The sequence below is a fragment of the Eublepharis macularius genome, chromosome 2 (genome assembly GCF_028583425.1).
Source record: "Eublepharis macularius isolate TG4126 chromosome 2, MPM_Emac_v1.0, whole genome shotgun sequence".
Lineage (NCBI taxonomy): Eukaryota > Metazoa > Chordata > Lepidosauria > Squamata > Eublepharidae > Eublepharis > Eublepharis macularius.
This window is the reverse complement of record NC_072791.1, coordinates 190,491,238-190,512,273: the sequence shown is the minus strand read 5'-3', so window position 1 is coordinate 190,512,273 and position 21,036 is coordinate 190,491,238. Positions and strand designations below refer to the sequence as shown.

At 40.5% G+C, this 21,036-nt stretch overlaps 1 protein-coding gene across 1 annotated transcript; it reads right to left on the bottom strand.

The window, feature by feature from the left end:
• Positions 1-6,709: 6,709 nt before the first annotated feature.
• DAPL1 (death associated protein like 1) lies at positions 6,710-20,833 on the bottom strand. Its single transcript, XM_054971803.1, has 4 exons — positions 20,672-20,833; positions 12,706-12,793; positions 10,796-10,856; positions 6,710-6,973 (listed from the first exon to the last, which is right to left on the bottom strand). Exons 1-4 carry the CDS (start codon positions 20,733-20,735, stop codon positions 6,854-6,856), a joined length of 333 nt encoding a protein of 110 aa, XP_054827778.1. The 5' UTR covers positions 20,736-20,833; the 3' UTR covers positions 6,710-6,853.
• Between the last annotated feature and the right edge of the window lie 203 nt (positions 20,834-21,036).

Genomic DNA, 21,036 nt, shown 5'->3' with positions numbered 1-21,036 from the left:
TGCAAAATTTGCTCAAAAAAAGGTCACTGCATGGATGAAGGATATGCCAGGCAGTGCTAATTTCAATGCCCAAACACACTGATGCAGCACAGCATCTATCCAAAACAACCAATGATGTGATGTCAGGTGTCTGTATATGTACCATAGTAAAAAGTCCTTGTGTTTCACAGTAAATGTATTCTACTTCCTTCCATTTTACTACTATAACACTAAACCAATAGCATAATATCAACTGTAAAGGCCCTAAAGAAGCCCAACCACAAGGACAGAAGGGACCAAAAGCCTAGATCCTTTGAAATAACATACTATGACCTACCCGAGATTGCCCTAACCAGGATAGCTCAGGTGAGCCTCATCTCATCAGATCTCAGAAATTAACCAGAGTAGACCTTGGTTAGTAATTGGAAAACCAGGGTTGCAGAGACAGGCAATAGCCAACCTCCTCTGTTTGTTTCTTGCCATGAAAACCCCAGCAAAGTTCATCATAAGTCAGCTATGACTTGAGAGCACTCTCCACTCCACCCCAGATTACTTTTTCTTTTAAAAAAGTATTGAGTTTTCAAGACAGATGTTAATCTATCAAAATACAACAAAGGGCAGTTACACAGATATATACACCAATTTATGCACTATGTGCATGAAAATGTGCAGTGTTTTACCCTAGTTTCTCATTTGTTTGGCTCAATAGTTTTTGCTTCCAGCACAGCTTAATTCTAACAATATCCACCTTTATTTTAAATGCTGCAGTCACACATTTTGTAGGCTGCTCAGACAACAATTAGTAAATTCCAGTGGGCAATTTAGCTGACTTGGGCTGTGTAATTTGTAGGCTTATACTACCCTCTGGTGGCAAAAAAATATTTTGTTCTGTCAGCTAACAGAGACAACAAACCTGGGTAAACCTTGAATTTTATGGTATACTTTTCAAAGATCACCTACCCAAATCAAAATAATGTGTTTATCTTTACCAAAGACTTGGAATAAATGCCAAAAGATATTGAGTCCAGCTGTCTCCCTGTCATTGTGTATTGACATGTGAAGGTCTATGATCTATGAGAATGTTGTGGAAAGGAACTTTTCCAGGAACTTGTCCAGAGACCCCCTCTTGTAAAAAACGAAAGCACTTTTAAATACGGAGAATGGGATGTGGGTGTCACCAAAAAATACTGGAAAAGTCCAAGCCAAACATCTTTCTATGATGAGGCAGTTGTTTCTGAACAGTTGCTCTTGCAAACACAAAAGTGATGCCTTCTGGTTTTTTCTGAAGCACCTCCTGCTCCAGTGAGGTGGATGAAAGCCAGGACTGGGGACAAAAGCAAATCGGCACTAGGAAACCAACTGGCAGACACCATGGCAGCAGCCACACTGGGTGTAACAGGGCCACATATTTGGCTGTCATTAAAACGATTCTTTCTCCTAGAGATACTTGAAGAGATCTGGAAGATTAAGTGGTATAGACTAAAATAAAGTTGTGCCTTTAAAAAGGTATGACACCAAGAATAGAGGCAGAACTGATGTGTATGGTTTACACAGCTAAAATGAAGCTGTTATGTAACTACTGTTAAGATTAACTATTAGCTATACATAGCTGCAGAAGGACTGAGGAATTATATTGTTGTATTAGATTATGTTTTTATAATTGCATTTTATGGAACTGTGGTCCTTGGAAGTTTATCCTTGAATGAGACCATCAAGAATAGTGGACTATTACCTGATTGTCAGGTAACAGTCCACTATTGACAATCTGAATTGGCCCTTCCTGTTCTGAGTATTGGAAGAGATGAACTTTCAAGAAAATTTTGTGAAATGGGTATAATCAATGTATATCTCACAAACGGCTAAAATTATGGTCGGTGGTCAACTAACTAGATCTTGTGAGATTCAAAAAGGGACACGTCAGGGGTATCCATTATCACCACTTTTATTCATTCTGGTGTTGGAGATTTTGAACAGAGTATATGGATATAAAAGAACAGGAAGAGCTGTCAAAGAAAACGGGTTAAAGTGGAAAAAAGGGTAAAATATTTGGGTATTACACTGATAGGGAAGAACTGTACGCTATTTCAAAATAACTATAGGAAAACTTTGAAGGAAATTTAAAACGTATGTTGAGATGGGATAGATTACAGTTGTCTCTGTTGGGGAGGATATTGGTTATGAAAATGTTCTTCCTAGAATGTTTTGTTCCAGACAATACTGATTCTAACATCAGATGTACTATTTAAACAGTGGCAAAGAGATATTTCCAAATGTGTATGACAAGGGAAGATGCAAAGGACAGGGATGGCTTAGGACTACCAGATCTAAAGGGGTATTTTGCATCCTTATGTCTGATGTGGATAAAGGAAAGGATGACACTGAAAAATACAGACTACTGACACTAGAAGGACACGACTTGCGATTTGGTTGGCATGCCTACTTATGGTATGATAAAGGTCAATGTGGATTTCAAATGTCACTATATAAGGTGAGCAATTTTGAGAATATTGCATAAATACAAACCAAGACTGTTCCCGAAGATACCATTGTGGATTTCACCACAAGCAGCTTTTTATAGAGGGGACATGATAACAAAACAGGACTGGCTGATTTACGGAGACTTAGTAGTGATTCTGGAAGAGGACTGTAAATTGAAGACAAGGGAAGAATGACTAGCCAAAGGTTATAAATGTCAATGGTTCTTTTATGTACAATTGTTATAAAGGTTCAAATTGGATAAAAAAGAATGGGGATTTCAGCGAGGACAGACTTTGAAAAGGAAGTATGTACAAATGATGTTCATATAATTATGAAAATGTATAAATTGTTGTTGAAACTTGATATGGAGGAAGAATCTGTCAAAGAATGTATGACAAAATGGGCAAAGAATTTTGGGTTTAATATAAAAGTGGATCAATGGGAAAATACATGGGTTAAGGGCCTCAAATTTACTTTGTGTTCTACTCTCAAAGAGAATTTTAACAAAATGAAATATCAGTGGTATATGTCCCCAGACAAAACTGCAAAAATGGCTAAAGGTGAACAAGGGACATTTTATCATCTTCGGTGGACTTGCAACAAAGCAAAAAATTTTTGGATACAAGTACATATGTTAATACAGAAAATTTTAAAGGTTAATTTACAGCTTAAGCCAGAGTTCTATTTATTGGGAATTATGGATAACAAATTGGAAAAAGTATATTTTAATTTTATATATGGTAACAGCAGCTTGGCTTTTATATGCTCAAAAATGCAAGTGTAAGGATCTACCTTCATTAGAAGATTGGACGGGGAAGATGATGGACTTAGCAGAGATGGCCAAATTTACAGCATTAATTAGAGACAAAACTCTCTAGATTCGTGGCAAATTGGAAACCCTTTATGGACTATCTGTGAGGGACCAAGAAAAATGAACTAATGATTTGTGGGTTCAATTTTTAAGATTAAGATTTTGACATACTAAGAGTGATTCCACACACGTTGGATAATGCACTTCCAATCCTCTTTATAGATCATTTGGAACGGATTTTTTGTGTGCGGAACAAAAAATCCACCTCGAACGATTGATAAAGTGCATTGAAAGTGCATTATCCAACATGTGCGGAATCGGCTTAAGATGAGACACAGAAAAAAGATACTGAGATCACAAACTGATATTAAAGGAAGAAGTGTTGTAGGCGAAAACCTGTAATGGATTAATAATATTATGCCTATTATGTTGCTCTACTGTTTTTACTATGTAGACTTATGTAGGCCTTTCTTTGCTCTTTGTTGTTGTCTTTGTTATGTTTTACTTTCTTTTGCACTATTTTTTAACTTTTACACAATAAAATTTTTAAAAATTAAGAAAAAAATAGTGGACCATTACCTAAAAACCAGTATGTCTGTATTACTTATGTTCCCCTAGAATTCATGCATACAAGATGTTGGGGTGTTCAGAGTTCCATGGAATGAGGCACAACAGGGTTGATCAGTATCCTTTATTAACAGAATATGCATCCAAAAATTTGCTGCAGGATCCTCCACAATGGGAAAGGGTATTCTGGCAGAAACTTAGGGTTTCTTCGATGGATGGAAGCATTCAGTGGAGACATAGCAGTTTGAGGTTTTTAACAAAATATATAATGATCACCCTGGACTTACCCAACAAAAGCCTATGCTATAATAATTGGTGCTAATCTTTTATTGTTCTAACCATACTAGAATTTGCAACAGCATGATGCTTTTTTTAATATATTGGTATCTGATTATGTTGCCCCAACCTAGATAGCTAAGGCAAGCCCGATCTTGCCAGATCTCAGCTGCTAAGCAGGGTTAGCCTTGGTTAGTAAGTAGATGGAAGACCTTCAAAGGTCGCAGAGGCAGACACTGGCAAACCGCTTCTGTTAGTGTCTTGCCTTGAAAACCCCAGCAGGGGTTACCATAAATCAACTATGACTTGACAGCACTCTTCCACCACAAATTATGTTATGGCATTTTTACTCATAAGCCATATCACACAGGAATCTATTTAGGAAATTATATGCCACCTCTCCAAAGACAAGGTTTCATATAATTTACTGGTATGATTTTAAGTAAGACTGATTTAGGGTACTTATATGCCAACTCTCCAGAGATGTCCAGAAGGCATCTTACAAGTTAAAAAAACATAAAAGCAAATATTTAAAAAACTGAAAAAGCTAACGAAATGATTGGTACTTTGAACTCTTTTATAGAATCACTTTGTAAAATGGAAAAGAAAGTATTATTACCAAGATCATTTTTCAGTCAGGTAGAAAAAACATTGCAGAAGATAGTTTAATGAAATAATATTCATAGACAAATGGGGATCAACATAGAAGTGTCTATTCTTGAAGTAAACATATAGAAGGAAAGGCAATGCTAGCAACTTAAGGTACATAGATTTTGAGCTACAGAATGTACTGAAGGTATTTGATAAGAACATGACAGTAGAAAGATATCCTGTAGAGCACTGAAATACATATGGAGCAGCCACAGGGAATGGTGAGAACTGTTTAAGTCAGGAGACGTGCAGCTGGCCTGTGTCAAACAGGAAGTGTCAGAGCCATTAGCATAGATAGAATATGGAGAAGGCAGTGAGCAAGGCTGCCAAGAGCTTTGAAGGCAAGGACATGTTTTGATAGTGTTCCACTCTGAAAATTCTTGCAAGTGTTAGGAAAGTGGCTTCCGGAAGGTTGTGATTTAACCTCTGAGGATTTTGACTAACTTCCTGTACCTAATAATTTGAAAAGTCCATTGATTTTGTGGTTTTCACTACCTTGTTGGTCATGGCTTTTGACATTTCCCCCCATAAAGGTTGTCCGTGCACAGCCAACAGGTGATGCTTGTAACCCACCCAAGTCAAGTTCTATTCCTACAGTCACTGTAGTCTAAAGCACTCAAAGAACTTATATAAAAACCATCAATTTTTGGCAATGTCAGGATAAAGCATCAGTTGTAAGCTTAAGTCATTGCTGCCTATCCAGAACAATACATGTAATTACCACCTAAGGTACAACCCTTATGACTAAATACTGGTAGAAGAATAAGTACACAGAAAAAGGAGAAACTGGCATTTCCTTACCGTGTTTGGTTTTTCCAAAAGACAAGGATTAAGAAGGCCAAGTACATTCCAATTACAATACATTAATGAGCAAGCCCATGCAGCATTAGGATATAGGATTAGGAAAGATTTAAACATTGCATTCTTATGAAGAGTTATTCCAGTCTAAGCCTGACTGGTGTAACTCCTCATAGGATTGTACTCTAAATACTGAGCTCTTCCTGTGCTGAAGAAATTAGTGCCTTTCACCAATAAGCAACCACTGACTGCCCACTGGTATTAGAGTGTTTCCAGGTCAGAAGATATCATTTTTCAAAGTAGGAGAGAACCCCAGCACACAGATAAATGTGTGCATTGTGGATCTCAAGACCTTCCTATAGAGATGTTGTAATTTAGCATACAAGGAGCTGCCAACTACGTGTATGGCTGCACATGCTACTCACCATCTTCCTGATATGCACGGCTCCCACGTTTTCCGAATGAGGCAGCACATTTCCTGAAAAAAGTCAGCAGCTCTGTACATACTGACAATGAACTCTGATTTTTCAGGGTTCTTGTTCACATGTATCAAAGCTGAAAAATCCATGCGTTACCTTTTTCAGACAACATGGTGACCATGCGTATTGGGAGGATCTCTGCGTAGGTGTCCAGCTTCTGGCACACATGATCATGTTATCTCAGAGGTCCTGTGAACTGGTTCAGATTAGTGCAAAAGGTACACTACGCCAAGATAGATAAACTGATCATCAAGATGAAACTGATAATCAAGATGAAGCCAACACTTTTCAAATATTACTAGGGAAAAGACCAATTAGGAAAGTTTGGCAACTGTACTAGTTCCACGTTCTCAGAGATGAATACTTTTTATGTTTCTGGACATGGTATAAAGCAAGTGTGTATCCTACCAGGATCTCTATGTAGTTTCTGGCTTTGCTGCCTGTCTAGGAGTCAAAAGGAGGCAGATTATGAATCTCCTGTCAAGCCACAACACATAGCTGGTGAATTGCACCTGGCTTTATGGCTCGTAAGATGCACAACAGCCTTGTCTCTTTAAGGATATTGCTTAGAGGAACTGCCCATCTATTCCAAGTTGCACTGGGAACGCAGACACAAGAGTCTGAGTCCCTCAGTGGGGAAAAAACTGCTTTGAAAAAGCAAAGGAAAAAATTGCAGAACGTAAAGAGATTTTATTGCCAAAAAATACAAAGTAGAATCTGCATGAGACAGTTGGTCCCTTTACTGCTTGCTTAGCTAAGTGCTGTTTTGTTAAGAGCAAGTCTGTCAGATATATGAATATTTTACTCTGCATCTTTAACATTTCCGAGGTTGCTGAATAATGCACATTCTTTTGGGCGGTATAATCTTTTCCAGGGTAGGCCGTGGCTTTTGATGTGCTGCTTGTGTGGCTGCTGCTGGGAATTTATGCCTGAGCTGTAAGATTTAAAAGAAAAAAGAAAAACTGTTTTAGAGCAAGAATACCCACCCAAACTGAAAAACAGACATTGAAATCCAACATGGCACAAGAGACTTCTTTATTAGATTTGTATCTTACTTCTTCAACAGAGTACCTAACGCTGTTCATAGGCTTCATAAAATAAAGCAGTTCCATTAAAAATCCTTGCAATTCTAAAATTAATCATAACATAAATGAACCCATGAGGAGAGGGGCAAAAGAAAAAGAGAACAGCTCAAGCAGAATATTTTAAAATTCTGCCCCCCCCCGCCCTTCCTCCCAAACAAGAATGGAGATGGCTTAGTTCCACTCAATGTCCCCACATGGATGGGAGCAGCATGAGCAACAACAAGCTAAACAAAGGAAATCAGACATGCAACGGGCCACTGTGCTCTCATACTCCCTCCCTGCTTTTCTCACTGAGGACACTTAAGCACTTCTGGTTTAAACTTACCAACTCTCTGCCCGCATCATCTGTCACAGAAGAACACCCCCGCCAAGCACAATAAGCCAGTTTATGGTGTTAGCCATAGCCCTTTTATGACCTATGATGACTGGGAGCCAGTTTGGTGTAGTGGTTAAGAGCGTGGGACTCTAATCTGGAGAACCAGGTTTGATTCCCCACTCCTCTGCTTGAAGCCAGCTGGGTGACCTTGGTCAGTCACAGCTCTCTCAGAGCTCTCTCAGCCCCACCCACCTCACAGAGTGATTGTTGTGGGGATAACACACTTTGTAAACTGCTCTGACTGGGCATTAAGTTGTCCTGAAGGGCAGTATATAAATCGAATGTTGTTGTTGTTATTATTATTATTATCTCGATGCTTGTCCCAAATTGTGTGTCCCTACTGCAATCCATGTGTATGAGTAGTGCATTCCACTTCCTTTCCTCAGCCCCTGAAGCTGCAAGAGAACCCCATCTCTCCTTACAGTTCTAGGCTGCATGCCCAAGACAAAAAAGTATCGACTGATGGACAGGTAACGCCTCTGACCTGTAGATTAAGAGTTATTCTAGCTTCGCCCATTATAAAACAATTTTCCCTCCTCTCTACCACTACACCTAAAAACAAATGCTGACAAGTTTAAAAAAAAAGAGGAGGAAGATGCTGCAGGCTTGCACTCTATTTACTTATTCCTATGTTTCATGACTAGATTATTAGCAACAGATTCGAAAGCTTATGCTATAATAAAATTGGTTAGTCTTAAAGGTGCTACTGGACTCTTTTTGAGATTCTATAGCAAGCAGCCATTTATTTTTCTGTTCTCACACTTCCCAACTGCACTAGCAACAGAGTGCCTGACTGGCCAGAGGTCTTTCCTGTAGATGGATAGCAATCCATCCATGACTGAAACAGCAGTCCAGGACCACCACCCCTCTCAAGTGAATATTGTGCCTCATATCCCATGACAAGCCTTGCCAGATTTAGCCTCAAAACCACAGAAATCCAACTAAAATGGTAGTGTGGAGAAACCCTAATTCATTTAAACTCCCTTACAGGGTCTCTCTTTGCAGACCAAATACATGTGCCGGCACAACAAAACTTAGCCATCGAAGGAGTGGAAAGCGAGAAGGTACATCACACCTACTAACGTTTCAGGAATTACCCTTACTATCCGCACAGCTGCATTCCAGACATCCCCCCAGAATAAGAATGGCACTTCTGACTATGGACAAGAATTGCATTTTCCCCAGAAAATGCTGCTTAGGGCTTCGAAACGTCAGTTTGCCCAGCACAGAAAAACTTCCCTGAGATGACTGCAAGCAATAAAACAGATTCCGTGAATTTACTGAACTGCAAATAGGCTGCCTGGAAGTGTATTATAGGATCTCTTTTTAGACCTGATCTACATATGCAGCGCAATTTATTTAGAATATTTATATCCCTAAGGATCACAAAGCAGATTACAACTAAAGAGAAGTATGAATAAGCCAAGACAGACAATAGTCTTAGATTTGCTAGGTGTTACATGCCACCACCTGAAATCTGAAACGATCCATTCTAGATTTGAACCAATAGTTCGATCCTAGACTCAGGCCCAGCACCAAAATTACTATAGGCCTTTTTATTTATACCATACTTTTCTCCCCAATGGGGAGCCAAAGCACGTTACAAGCTTGAGGTCCTCCATTTTATTCTCACAATGACGATCATGTGAGGTAGGTTAGACCAAGGGACAGTGACTGGCCAAAGGTCACCCAGCAAGTTTCCATGGCAGAGTGGGGGTTCAAACCTGAGATCCCAAGAACCTAGTATATAACTCTTGGACCGCTAACTATCAGTCGAAACACATGAGATGAAATACCTAGGTTCAACGCGTGTTCTCTTACCTAAAGGTTTGTCAGGAAGTGTAGGCGTCCTTGCAGCTTAAAGTTTAGCATTTACAGAGCAGCAGGGAGAAGTGCAGGTGTCCTTGCAGCTTAAAGTTTAGCATTTACAGAGCAGCAGAGAGGGATGTGCGGGGGTCCTTGCAGCTTAGTCTCCCGGTGCAGCCAGGCGTCGCTCTGCAGGGCCAGGCCGGGTGAGGGGAAGGGAAAATGCCGTGATGCACCTTGAGAGTGGGAGGAAAGGCGCCCCACGCCTGCACTTCCCTCCTCGCTGCTCTGTAAATGCTAAACTTTAAGCTGCAAGGACGCCTGCACTGTAAGTGCTAAACTTTAAGCTGCAAGGACGCCTGCACTGTAAATGCTAAACTTTAAGCTGCAAGGACGCCTACACTTCCCGGCAAACCTTTAGGTAAGAGAACACGAGTTGAATCTAGGTATTTTGTCTCGTGTGTTCTGACTCTATGCTGCGCTGGCTCTCAACTCTCAACGCTAGATAAGCTGTGATGACTTCTTCCTGCAGGAAGCTTTTACACTAAATACTGAAGTGTTACATGCCACCACCTGAACTCTGAAGTGTTCCATTCAACGACCTCAAGATTTTATTACACCATTTGCAGTGCAATCCTAAACAGAGTCACTCCAGTCGAAGCCCACTGAAGTGAATGGGCTTAGACTGGGGCAGCTCTGCTTAGGATTGCACTTTTGGTCGACTAGGCCTAAGAATTCATTATAAAGATGACTGACACACAGAAGAACAGTCATATGCACTCCACCCCCCACCTAAAGACATACATGAGTTATGCCTTAAGGCCAGAACCTTTACTTTGAGTGGCAACATCACCCTTTGAATTCAGACCATCTATTTATCCTATTACTTAAGGTTCTGTGCCTCTGGTCAATCCCAAAGCAGTAACAGCAGCTGCTTCTGAAATATTAGCCTTCAAGCAGTCTTAAACGGTCACTTATTGTGGAATCCACATTCTTCCTGCCTTTCTGGGATCGCTGCATATATAAAAGAAAGCCAAAAAGATGGGGCGGGAGGAAAGGAGGAGTCAGCTCGATGGGAGAAATGGGGAAGGCATATTTAGTAGAACAACAAATTAATTCCTGTTGCAACATCTCAATACTTCAGGTGCGCACACATAAGGATTAGTCCTATTTATTCATATTGAACAGGCAGGAAACATCCTGTGGAGGTCTTAAATGTAGAGCACAGCTTGAGAGGTGCCAGAATGATTACAAGTCATGTTCCGGCATGTTCTGCAAAGGATAAAACAGCATTCCACTGCTTTTCAGGCCAAGACAGCTTTATGCTTGTCCCTTCTCACATGAAAAACAGGAGGGGAGGATAAAGGGGAAATTGTCGATAGTTCCAAATGCATGCTACACATTCCTTTTAGCACCTGTTCAGATACAGTGTGTATGCATGATATGTTCAAATTCATAATCAGGTGTTGGTCCGCTTATATGTACTTACTTTCTCCAAGGCATCTGCTAGCAAGGCACTCATGCTTTGCATTTTTGCAATGCTGATTGTGCTGTGAAAGATGAAAAAAAAAAGGGTTAGCCAGCAGTCCGGCATTTTTAAAAAATACCAAATAGAGATCCTTCATATTTGCTGACAAATGCTCCCCACAGAATCTGCAGTACAGTTCTGGTTGTGCAATATATTCAGTCAACCATACAGGTTTGTTACAGAGGCGCCGTATCAATGATACAAAAGTTATGGGAGGTGTAAAATTTCCTCCCTCCAAATCAAGCATCTTGACCCTCTAATAAATTCCCGGGGGGGGGGGGGGGGGCGGCGGTGTTTAGAACATTTTGGCCTGCGACGGGAGGCAAGGCATTACTGTTCTGTTGATGGAAGCAACTTGTGTTAGAGATTTACCATGGGGTTCAAACCAATGTCTAAAACCAATAATGCAACAAGTTAAAAGCGAGAAGAAAAGCCACTGGGTAATTCAGGCTCTCTGTTAAGTACAATACTGAGTTCTGAAGAGATTAAAAAAAGCCATCCTTCTTCACATTTGCAGCTGAAATGGGGAAGAAGCCCAAGTTACACGCATAGACTCTTCCACTCTCCTCACCATTACTACATAACATATTGTATTAACATTAGCGTACATTAACTTGTTCTTACCTATTCTGGGAGAAAAGCTTTATATGTGTTTGACTCAATGTTTTGCTTCACCTATTAAAGATGCATGCATATCAGAACTAAAAAAAACTGAGATGGTTATCCTAAGATAATGAACAGTTTTGTAACTAGCGAACTGATATGGGGACCAAAGATTACTTCTACTAGGTGGCAATTAAAACAGGCAAGTATTTTAAGATATACCAATTTAAATCCATCAGTGGCTTGACTGTGTAGCTTAAACTGGTTTTTGGGTCTTTTGCTTACTAGTTGTGCCCTAAATGTTTTACTCTTGCTACAACACTCTGCAACAGTAATTACTATTCACTTACTCTGCTAAGAGATGGAATACAAAAAAAAACTAAGTTTGCAATTCTAGGCATACTTACTAGGAAGTATATCCCATGGAACACAATGGGATTTACTTCTGAATATACATATTTACAACTGCAATGTCAGTAACCAAAATTTGGGGCAACTACAGAATAATTCAGCACTTTACACCAAAGTTCTAAACCCCTACAGGTCAGTCATTGCCTAGGGCTGCCAACCACCTAAAGAAAAAAGTGCCCTGTCTCTTTCATAGAAGCTTAATGGAGTATTTAATAGGTGATGTTATTTACTCCATGCTATGAAGAGCTTCAGCTTCCCATATCCACACTTTAAGGCCCTGTTAAAGAGACAAGACATTTTTTTATAGACCTGTTATCAACTTTATCAGTAGCTGAGCTGCTGTGATACCATAGAACATTCTAGCTACAGGACAAATTAAACTGGTAACACCGTCACAACACAATTTGTGAAGGGTCAATTTGATTGGATTTGAACCTTCACATAGGTCAAGGAACAAGTGATGCTATGCAGGCAGCAAGCAAGACAGAACATCTGTGGCAGGAGTTGCTAGAATACCAAGAAAGACATGAGAACACAGGAGTCAGCAGGGCAAACTGACAGCCAATTGGGAATCTGATTGTGGTAGAACAGTGTTTTTTTTCCTTGCTGAACAACTTAAATCTTTGGCTACCTCTACACCCACAGAGGATTCGCACTAAAGGAAGTAGAAGCCAGATTTACATTTTTACAGACTTTTTTAAAAAGACCTTCCCATGGACGATTTTCTAGTACTAAAAGGTACTCTTTACCTTTTTCTCCTTTCATTTACTTGCTGCAGTAGTATAGCAGCTGAAGAAGTGCTTTCTTCTTGAACACTAACAACGCCACAAGCATACAAGTCTCAACAAAGCACATACCTGGTCTTTTCTTTCCCATGAACTTTGGGATTCCTTTCAACAGGTGCATTCTCCAGCTTCTTAGAAACTCTCATACCTCCAGCTTTGACTGTAGGAGAGAGATATGCAAATAGGATGAGGCGTTTCACAAGCAATTGGTCTTTTGCAAGTTATGTAACAGAGTCAGCCAACTACTCAGAAAGACACATACAATATAGAGCATAATGTGAAAGTCTTCTACTGTACAGAATTTTAACACCTTTTCATACCCGTTATTCTGGTGCACATCAAATGTCAAGGTACAGTTTTAAAGCAGTCCAACAATATCCCTTTACTATGTTAACAAGGACATTCACGTATCAGTTTGTGCTGGTTGTGCTTTTCGCAATTCATTTATCTATTAATGTAGGCCCTTCTCAAAACCACTGGAAGCCATTTCCCTGTGAAACTATCTAATGTGGCTCTACACACTGCCTTCACAACCAAAGATCCAGGACATATCATGTTGGGGAATGCTCCCTGGTGGGGTGCATCAGGTGTAAAAGATCCATGCAATTGTGGCATTTACACACAAACACCCCACAGATCTATCCTACAAGGTTGCAGTCACTTCCAAGCACCTTGATAGTGTGTGAAGACTTGAATTATTGAGAGTATCAATATTATCATCTCCTCGGCCTCTTCCGCATGAAGAGCTTTACATTGGACTTTCTGCAAATTCAGCCCATTAGGAGTGGATCCACTTTATTCACTGGTTCTGGTCGCATACTGCTTCGATTCTTTAATTCTACACTTTGAGGGAATTGACCTAAAGTGGCGTCTCGTTTTTATTTCTGCACTAGAAAAATGCCCAGATTCTGTTGTGGGCTTTGAGGACTTGTCAGTTTCCCCAGTCAATGGGCTGAAGACTGGTCAGTTTCCTCAGCTGATATATGAGGATACTTAAAAAAAGGGGGGGGGTCTTTTTTAAATGGCACCAATGTTGCAGTCTTGCAATTTAATTTTTTTTAAAAATCAGGAAAACCCTTGATTGGTTGCTGTTCAACCAATCAAGATGCAGGGGAATAAGTGGCGGGCAAAAAGCAGGGCCAAAGCCAGGCCTCACACTGAAGAAAGCATTCTGCACTTTAAAAAAAGCCCCATGTTGACTTTGCTGGGGGGGAAAAATCGGGGTATGTGTGTAGGGAGAAGAACTGCAGAAAAGTCAGGGAAAGATCAATTCTACGGCAGTTGCAGCCTTTCTCTGTGTGGAATGCAAAAAAGTGTGGAAAGCATTTTGGAGACTGAATCAGGATGTTTTGACTGTGTATGCAGAAGTTTAGCAAGAAATTGATACAGTATGGGGCCAGAAATAATGAAAAAGCCCCATGCTGAAAAGACCATTGAAACACTGAATATTGCACTTTTGATCCACTTTCAATGCACATTAGCAACCATTTACAAGTGGATTTTCCCATTTCACACAGTAAAATAGTGGCAAAGTACATTATTTATCATGTGTGGAGGCAGCCTTATTAAAAGCTTTAATTGTACTCCTAAGCATGAAAATTTGAGATCAGCTTCTTGGAAAAAAAAGTTTGATGTGGTTAAGATTCCAAGAGATATGGAAAATGTTTAGTTCCCTTTGGAATATCCTGGGCCGTGATAGTTTTTGGACACCAATTTTGAAATTTCTTTGTAAGTGTAAAGGCAAGAAGCATATGAACATTAAAAGGTCATCTGAGATACTCAGGGTTTCTACGAGCACTTTGTTGGGTGATGCCTTCAACTTGTTACCATTTTAGTTTTGAATATTCTGCACAGAATTTATCTACTCAAAGAAGACCAGAATAAATGTCTCCCTAAAGATGTATACAAGAGTCATATATGTGCTATCATACATTTGCATTCTATTAATTATCAATTAGGTTCTATTAACATGCCTGTCAATCATAAACCAATCAGCACCAATTAAGGTACAGATGACCTAGCAACAACAATTTAAATGCTGAACACTGTCAAATACATTCCACATTAAGAGCATGTTAACTTCAGATAAAATTGTGTAAATATTACTAGATTTTTGAATTGTCAAACTAGGGTAGAATAGGGCTGGGGTCACATTATGGCATTTGACGCATGGTTGTAACCAGCTTCAATCTGTGCAAAGGCAATAATGTTCCCTTAAAATGAGGGTGAAAAGTGCAGAATAGCCTAAGTTAAACTTTATGGTGGCAAGGCAATTAATTCCATATTAATCCATATTAATGTAGATGAGAGAAGTTCTTAATATAATATAAGAACTTCTCTCATGTACAGTGATCATAATGGATTTAGGAGAACCAGTGTGATGGAGGGGCTAGAGTGTAGGACTAGATCTGGGAGAGCCAGATCTTTGCCACGAAAGCTCACTGGGTGACCTTGGGCCACTCACACATGTTCAGCCTAATCTACCACACAGGGCTGTTGGGAGGGTAAAATAGAGGAAAGGAGAATGATTTAAGCTGCTGGGGGGAAAGGCAGAGTATAAATGTCGTAAATAAATTAATAGGATTTTACAGCATCATCAAGGTACATGATGCACAGCACAGTAAGCAGGGAGTAGGGTTACAGGTTAGATTTTGGATGGATTGGTAGAAATTTTAGTGGGGAATACAGAGGTCATGAGAACAGAGGATACATCTGTGGAAATGTCTATGTACTTTAGTTTTATTTTAGCTGGGACAAGTACTAAATAGTTAAAGCAAAGTTTCTCAGAACAGAGATTTTGAGCCAAAACTGCGCTACGTAACTTCTATTAGAGAAAGTTCTAGATGTAGAAGTCAGGTGAGTAAAGATGACTGAATGCCTATTTCATTAGCCATTCAGCTTTCATTGAAGTCAGAAAACTTAGAAGGGCATAACTTTGTTTAGCATTGCACATTAAATATGGCAAGGCTTCTTTTTAGTATTCCTCTTGTGTTAAAATCCACAGTTCTTTCCAGCTTTAATCTATTAATGGTATTAATTAGTCAACTAATGTCTTAATCAAGATTAAAATTAATCGGTGCAACTGAGAGCAAGTAACTCCTTTAGGGTTTTAGAAGGACAAACATGAAAGACCATTTAAAATCAGGACTGCAATTACTGTTCACTGAACCATCAGGAGGTGTGGATATCAAAAGCAAAGGGGGGGGTCTTTTACTTTTAAGCTCAGGAACCTTCTCCCCAAGACGTCTGTAAACCCACATCTCTTGTGAGGTTCCAAAAGTGATCTTTCCAAGGAGCATCTAATCAATTTTTCCATCGGACATTTGGTATATCTATTTTTAGATATACCTATTTTTAGATATTGTTTTGCAGCTTTGGAAACAGCAAAACCTGTAGAAGTGGCATAAGCATGTTAATGATGATAATTTATTTTAAAAGTCCTCCTGTAGTATCAAACATACTCCTTCGTCTGAGTCTTTTCTCTGCCATGGCTTCAACCAATGGCCTGAGGGTCTGAGATCCTTTCTACAGACTTAAAAAATATTATGCAGTTGCTATAAATGCACAGAGGAATAGGGTAGAGCAAACCTTTAAAGATTAAGCTTGTTTATTGCCTTCATTTATAGCTGGCCTTTCTCCCCAACATAGGCCCAAAGCAGCTTACATAGTTTTCCTCTCCTCTATTTAATTGTCACAAGACTTTGTGAGTGAGGTTAGTCTATGCCCAAGGTGACATGAAATCTTGCAGGTAAGAGTTAGAAACCTGGGAATCTAGGTCTCCCAGATCCCAGTCCAGTGTTCTAACCACTATACAACACCACTCTTTATTTTCTCCACATTAAACTGTGGTCCCATCAACCACACCATGTAACAATAATGTTGATAGAAGGATCACAGAAATAGATGTAACATGTGATTCCACCCCCAAGCATGTCATTCTGTCTTAGTCTTCCCTTCTTTTCAATACAGAGATAATATTGACCTGTTTTGCAGGGTAGCTTGAAGAATTACAGCACATTAATGTAACTAGAGTCCTTTGAACATTTTAAAGTTTCATATAAATATCAGCTATTATGCTTTATTCCACTGCTACAATTGCTACATAACACATCAACTTTGTTCCCTCTGCAAAATTTGATAATAAAGATTGCATTTCTGAGCTAAGCCACTACTATATACCAGCTTTAAATAAAAATCCAATTCTAAAGCAGTCTTCTTAGCTGACATTGCAGGCCTCTGAAACTCACAGTGCAGCACTGAAATCAGCGTCAACACATTTTATAACCCCGAACTTCAACAATAGTTGGACTAAGTACAGCATCTAATTGCTGACGCTATAGCTTGCAGGACACATTTGTTAGGCATATGCTTTGGGCATGTCCAGTTATTCAGTCTTTTTGGAAGAAAGTTATTTTGTATTAGAATACCCACTAATTTTCAAGAATGTTTATGTACCTTTAAACTACCTGCCCGTAACCTGGAACTTAACCAACTATCAATAAAAACGGACCCTCTGTGCCTTTACTGTAGCTAAAAGACTTATATTACAACACTGGAAAGAAAAATGCTCATAATTCGATGGAGGACCTTAACTTTACCAATATTCCAATGTAATGGCGTATAGATGACAACTACAGATGGAGTGGAAAGGGATGCTTATATACAAATTTCTCACTATTGTTGTCATGTTTTTTTATATTGTGTATAAGGCTTACTCTTATTTTTTTCTTTTCAAGTAAAATAATATAAAAATACTGATGGTCCTTGAACTTTTTTTTTAAAGAGTATTAAAAGATTTTTAACATGAGTAGCCATAATCTTATATACTAATAGCCAAGTGGCAAAGATTAGAGGATACTTAAATGATAAAAAGAGCACCTGTAGTTTTAACCAGCGGCTATTGCTAGGGTCCTTATCAGGGCTGTTTTGGCCTTTGAGGGAGGACTCATTAGGCCCAGGCCCAGAAGCAACCACTGGGCAACTTGATACCACGTGACTTGCATCGCCCAGGCCTGGCTACTTGCTACTGTTCAACAACAGACCCCGCATCCCCACAAAAGCCAGTGTACTGTTGTGGTTCGAGTTTTCAGAGTAAGATGTGAGAGACCCAGGTTCAAATCACCACTCTGCTATAGAAGCTCACTGTGAGACTTTGATCCAGCTACACATTCTCAGCCTAACCTAACTCTCAGGGTTGTTGTGAAGATAATATAGAGGCAAGGAGAATGCAGAGAAAGGCAGTTTATAAATGAAGTAAATTAAGAAATATAGGTGAAGATGAGAGGCATATGAAAGATAAGTTGTTTTGTAGGGTTGAATAATCAATATATTTAATTCTGAACGTGGCTGTCTGTGGATACTTAAATTCAGAGACTGGAGCCACGAACAGACAAGACGTATCTTTCTACAAACCTGAGAAAAGCCCCATATCTACAGAAAAATCTGACGTGTTAAAACATTACATTGGGGAGGTTAAAAACCGCCAAAATAATATAAGCAGCACCTGTAGCTTTGAGAAACAAACGTCTTCAGTAGACACAGCTAGGCACCCACAACAGTATTGCCAGTCTTCCAGCCTTAGTTTCTGGAGTGATCAGGGCCCTTTCAAGGGCTATTTCAGTCTCTAAGAGAGGACTCATGGGTGAGTAGCAGCCAGTATGTGACTGAGTCACTACCACCTAACTTACATGACTTTCCTAAGATTATATTCGATTTATATACCGCCCTTCAGGACAACCAAGTATGTTGTTATTATCCCCACAACAAAACACCCTGTGAGATGGGTGGGGCTGAGATAGCTCCAAGAAGCTGTGACTTACCCAAGGTCACCCGGCTGGCTTCAAGAGGAGGAGTGGGGAATCAAACCTGGTTCTCTAGAGTCCCGCACTCTTAACCGCTACACCAAACTGGCTTACTACTGTTCAGCAAAAGACACCAAATGAAAGCCAGTATGGTGTAGTAGTTAGTGTTTCAGACTAGGATCTGGGAGATGCAGGCTTGAATCAACACTCTACAGTGAAAGCTCACAGGGTGTCCTTGGACCCATTATATTTTTTGAGGCTAACTTACCTTACAAGGTTGTTGTGAGGATAAAATGGAAAATGCTGTAAGCTGCTTTGGGCCCCATTGTGGAGAAAGGTGGGGTATAAATGAAATAAATAAAGCTGAAGATGGAGAGGCAGATAAAAGTTTAGTTGGCGAGTGCGAAGGTGAGGATATGGAAGTGGGAGCTAGGAAGAGGGAAATGTAGAAAAGAGGATACCGGAGAAAGTGGGTTGCTCCTGCAAGTCCTTTTGGGTTCTGCATTACGCAACTGGGTTGGTGGCCAGATCTGTACAACTGGGGGCTTTCAGAGAAGGGAAAGAGGGGAAATGGTGGGGGAAATAATGGGGGAAAGGAAAATGAGATGCTCTGCACAACTGTCTAATTAACTATACTTGGAAGCCATTGACACAAATTTTGTAGCAGCTGCTTCCAAGGACGTATACTTACTACTGCATCCTTAGTTAACCTATTAATTGATTAAAAACTAAATCAATCTCTAATTTCACTATGGCCTGAGCTTTTCTTCTTCTCCTCAGCCCCACTTCTGGTTGATCAGTTCTCAACAGGAATTACTGTCTTGTGCTGTGTTTTATATCATCCAGAGATTTAGTAACCAGTGCAAAGCCAAATTGTACAGGCAAATCTATGACTACCAGAATTTTCCTGAATTGAAATCTGAAGCTGGAAGATAAAGTTGCACCAAGAATTTTAAGTGTCTGTGTATTCATATTTGTAACGTTAATTTGAGTCCTGCATTGCAAGAGAAAAGCAGGAGAAAAATATTTTAGATAAATAAGAATTCAGGTTCAGACAACTGCTTTTGTCTTTTCAAGCACAGTAGTAGGAATGGATAGGAACGAAAACCCACCATGCATTTTACAGTGGAATTTCACACACACACAAAATGAACCCCTGAGAAATGAACATGCATTTTGGCACGGGCAAGTTTCGGTCTTGCCAACATAAAGGCCAAGGAGTACCCCTCCTCCTGTGCTTGCTCCATGAGCCAGAACAAATTTTTCCACATTGTGATTTGGTTAATCCCACTGTTCGACATTGCTAATGTAGGATTTTATTGTGAGTGAACTTGATTTATCACTCTATTCCGCAGACCTAAAACATCTAAACCACAGTGCTTGGAAAAATGTCAGGAGTTGTTCACTTCTAACCAGCTAGAACTATGGACATCTTCTCAAATACATGAACAACCACGTGTTAATGTTTTCGAAGCCAGAAGGTATTTGCAGGAAAGATTTGTGGTTGAAGCCCCATTAACAAGACACTTGAGAAACTTCTAAACTTCTGGAGGAGCAGAATGGTCTTTGCCAAAACCAGCCCGTCACAAGAGTCGATGATAAACAACACGCACCACTAAATGAAAACAGGTATTGAAAGAGTTGCCAGCCTCCATAAGATCTCCAAGCCACAGAGATCAGTTTCTCCCCCTGGAGAAAACAGCTGCTTTGGAAGGTGTATTATATGGCACTACGCCCTACTGAGCACCCTCTCCAGGCTCCACCCCCACAAATCTCCAGGAATTTCCCAACCTGGGGGTGGCAAGCCAAAATTGGGACGCAGGTTTCTAGTAAGCCTGCAGAAATGCCTCATAACAAACGGTGCGAGAAAGTGACTTAAGCGTGACCAATGAGCATTACGACATAGGAGGGGAAAAAAGAGCCCGCTGTTAACCAAATGGGAAATGGAGTCTCACGCAAACAAGGAGAGAGCCAATAAACCCCCTCCCCTCAGCCTCAGTTCCCCAGAACTGTTACAGAACTTGGGACTTATTAGACACCAGGCGGTTGAAAGATACGAAAACACAAAACGAGTGCGTCACGGGTGGGAGGATAACATCCACTCTCTCCGGCCCGAGCCCCCTCCTTCAAGCGTCAGGAAAGAGAGCCACTGCCGCTTCCACCGCCATCGTCCCAAACGTGCCGCAGTCCTGGCAGCGCCCTCCCGCCCTCTCACACTACCTGCGCGCTGACTTTACCTGCGGGGGAGCGCCCTCCTTTCAAGGGGGAGGCGGGCGCGGGGACGTCGGGCTTTGCCAGCATTGCTACGATGGGAGAAAACGCACCTCTGCTCCCTACGTACTACTGCTGCTGCTCTGTCGGGAGCTGAGCTTCGTTCCTTTATGGCTCCTCGGAGCAAGGGGCGGTACTGCCCAGTGAAAGAGGCGGGGAAGGATTCAGTGAAACGGGCGGGCAAGGGGCGTGTCAGGAGGGGCCTGAAGCTGGGCCTTCCTTGCATTGAGCCGAAGGATTTGTTGCCAGTGCTGAAGCATACCTCTTGGAAATGCAGTCAGAGGGCAAGTTCAGAATGACTTCCCCTCAGCACAAATGAGTGGCTCTGAGA

Bases quoted from the DNA above. Each gene is read 5' to 3' on its own strand.
- DAPL1 (XM_054971803.1), bottom strand. From the start codon at position 20,735: ATGCTGGCAAAGCCCGACGTCCCCGCGCCCGCCTCCCCCTTGAAAGGA. The intron at 10,857-12,705 runs GTATGTGCTTTG...CATCTTTCACAG, and splicing joins CATGGGAAAGAAAAGACCAG to CACAATCAGCATTGCAAAAA. The intron at 6,974-10,795 runs GTAAGTACATAT...TAAATCTTACAG, and splicing joins TAGCAGATGCCTTGGAGAAA to CTCAGGCATAAATTCCCAGC.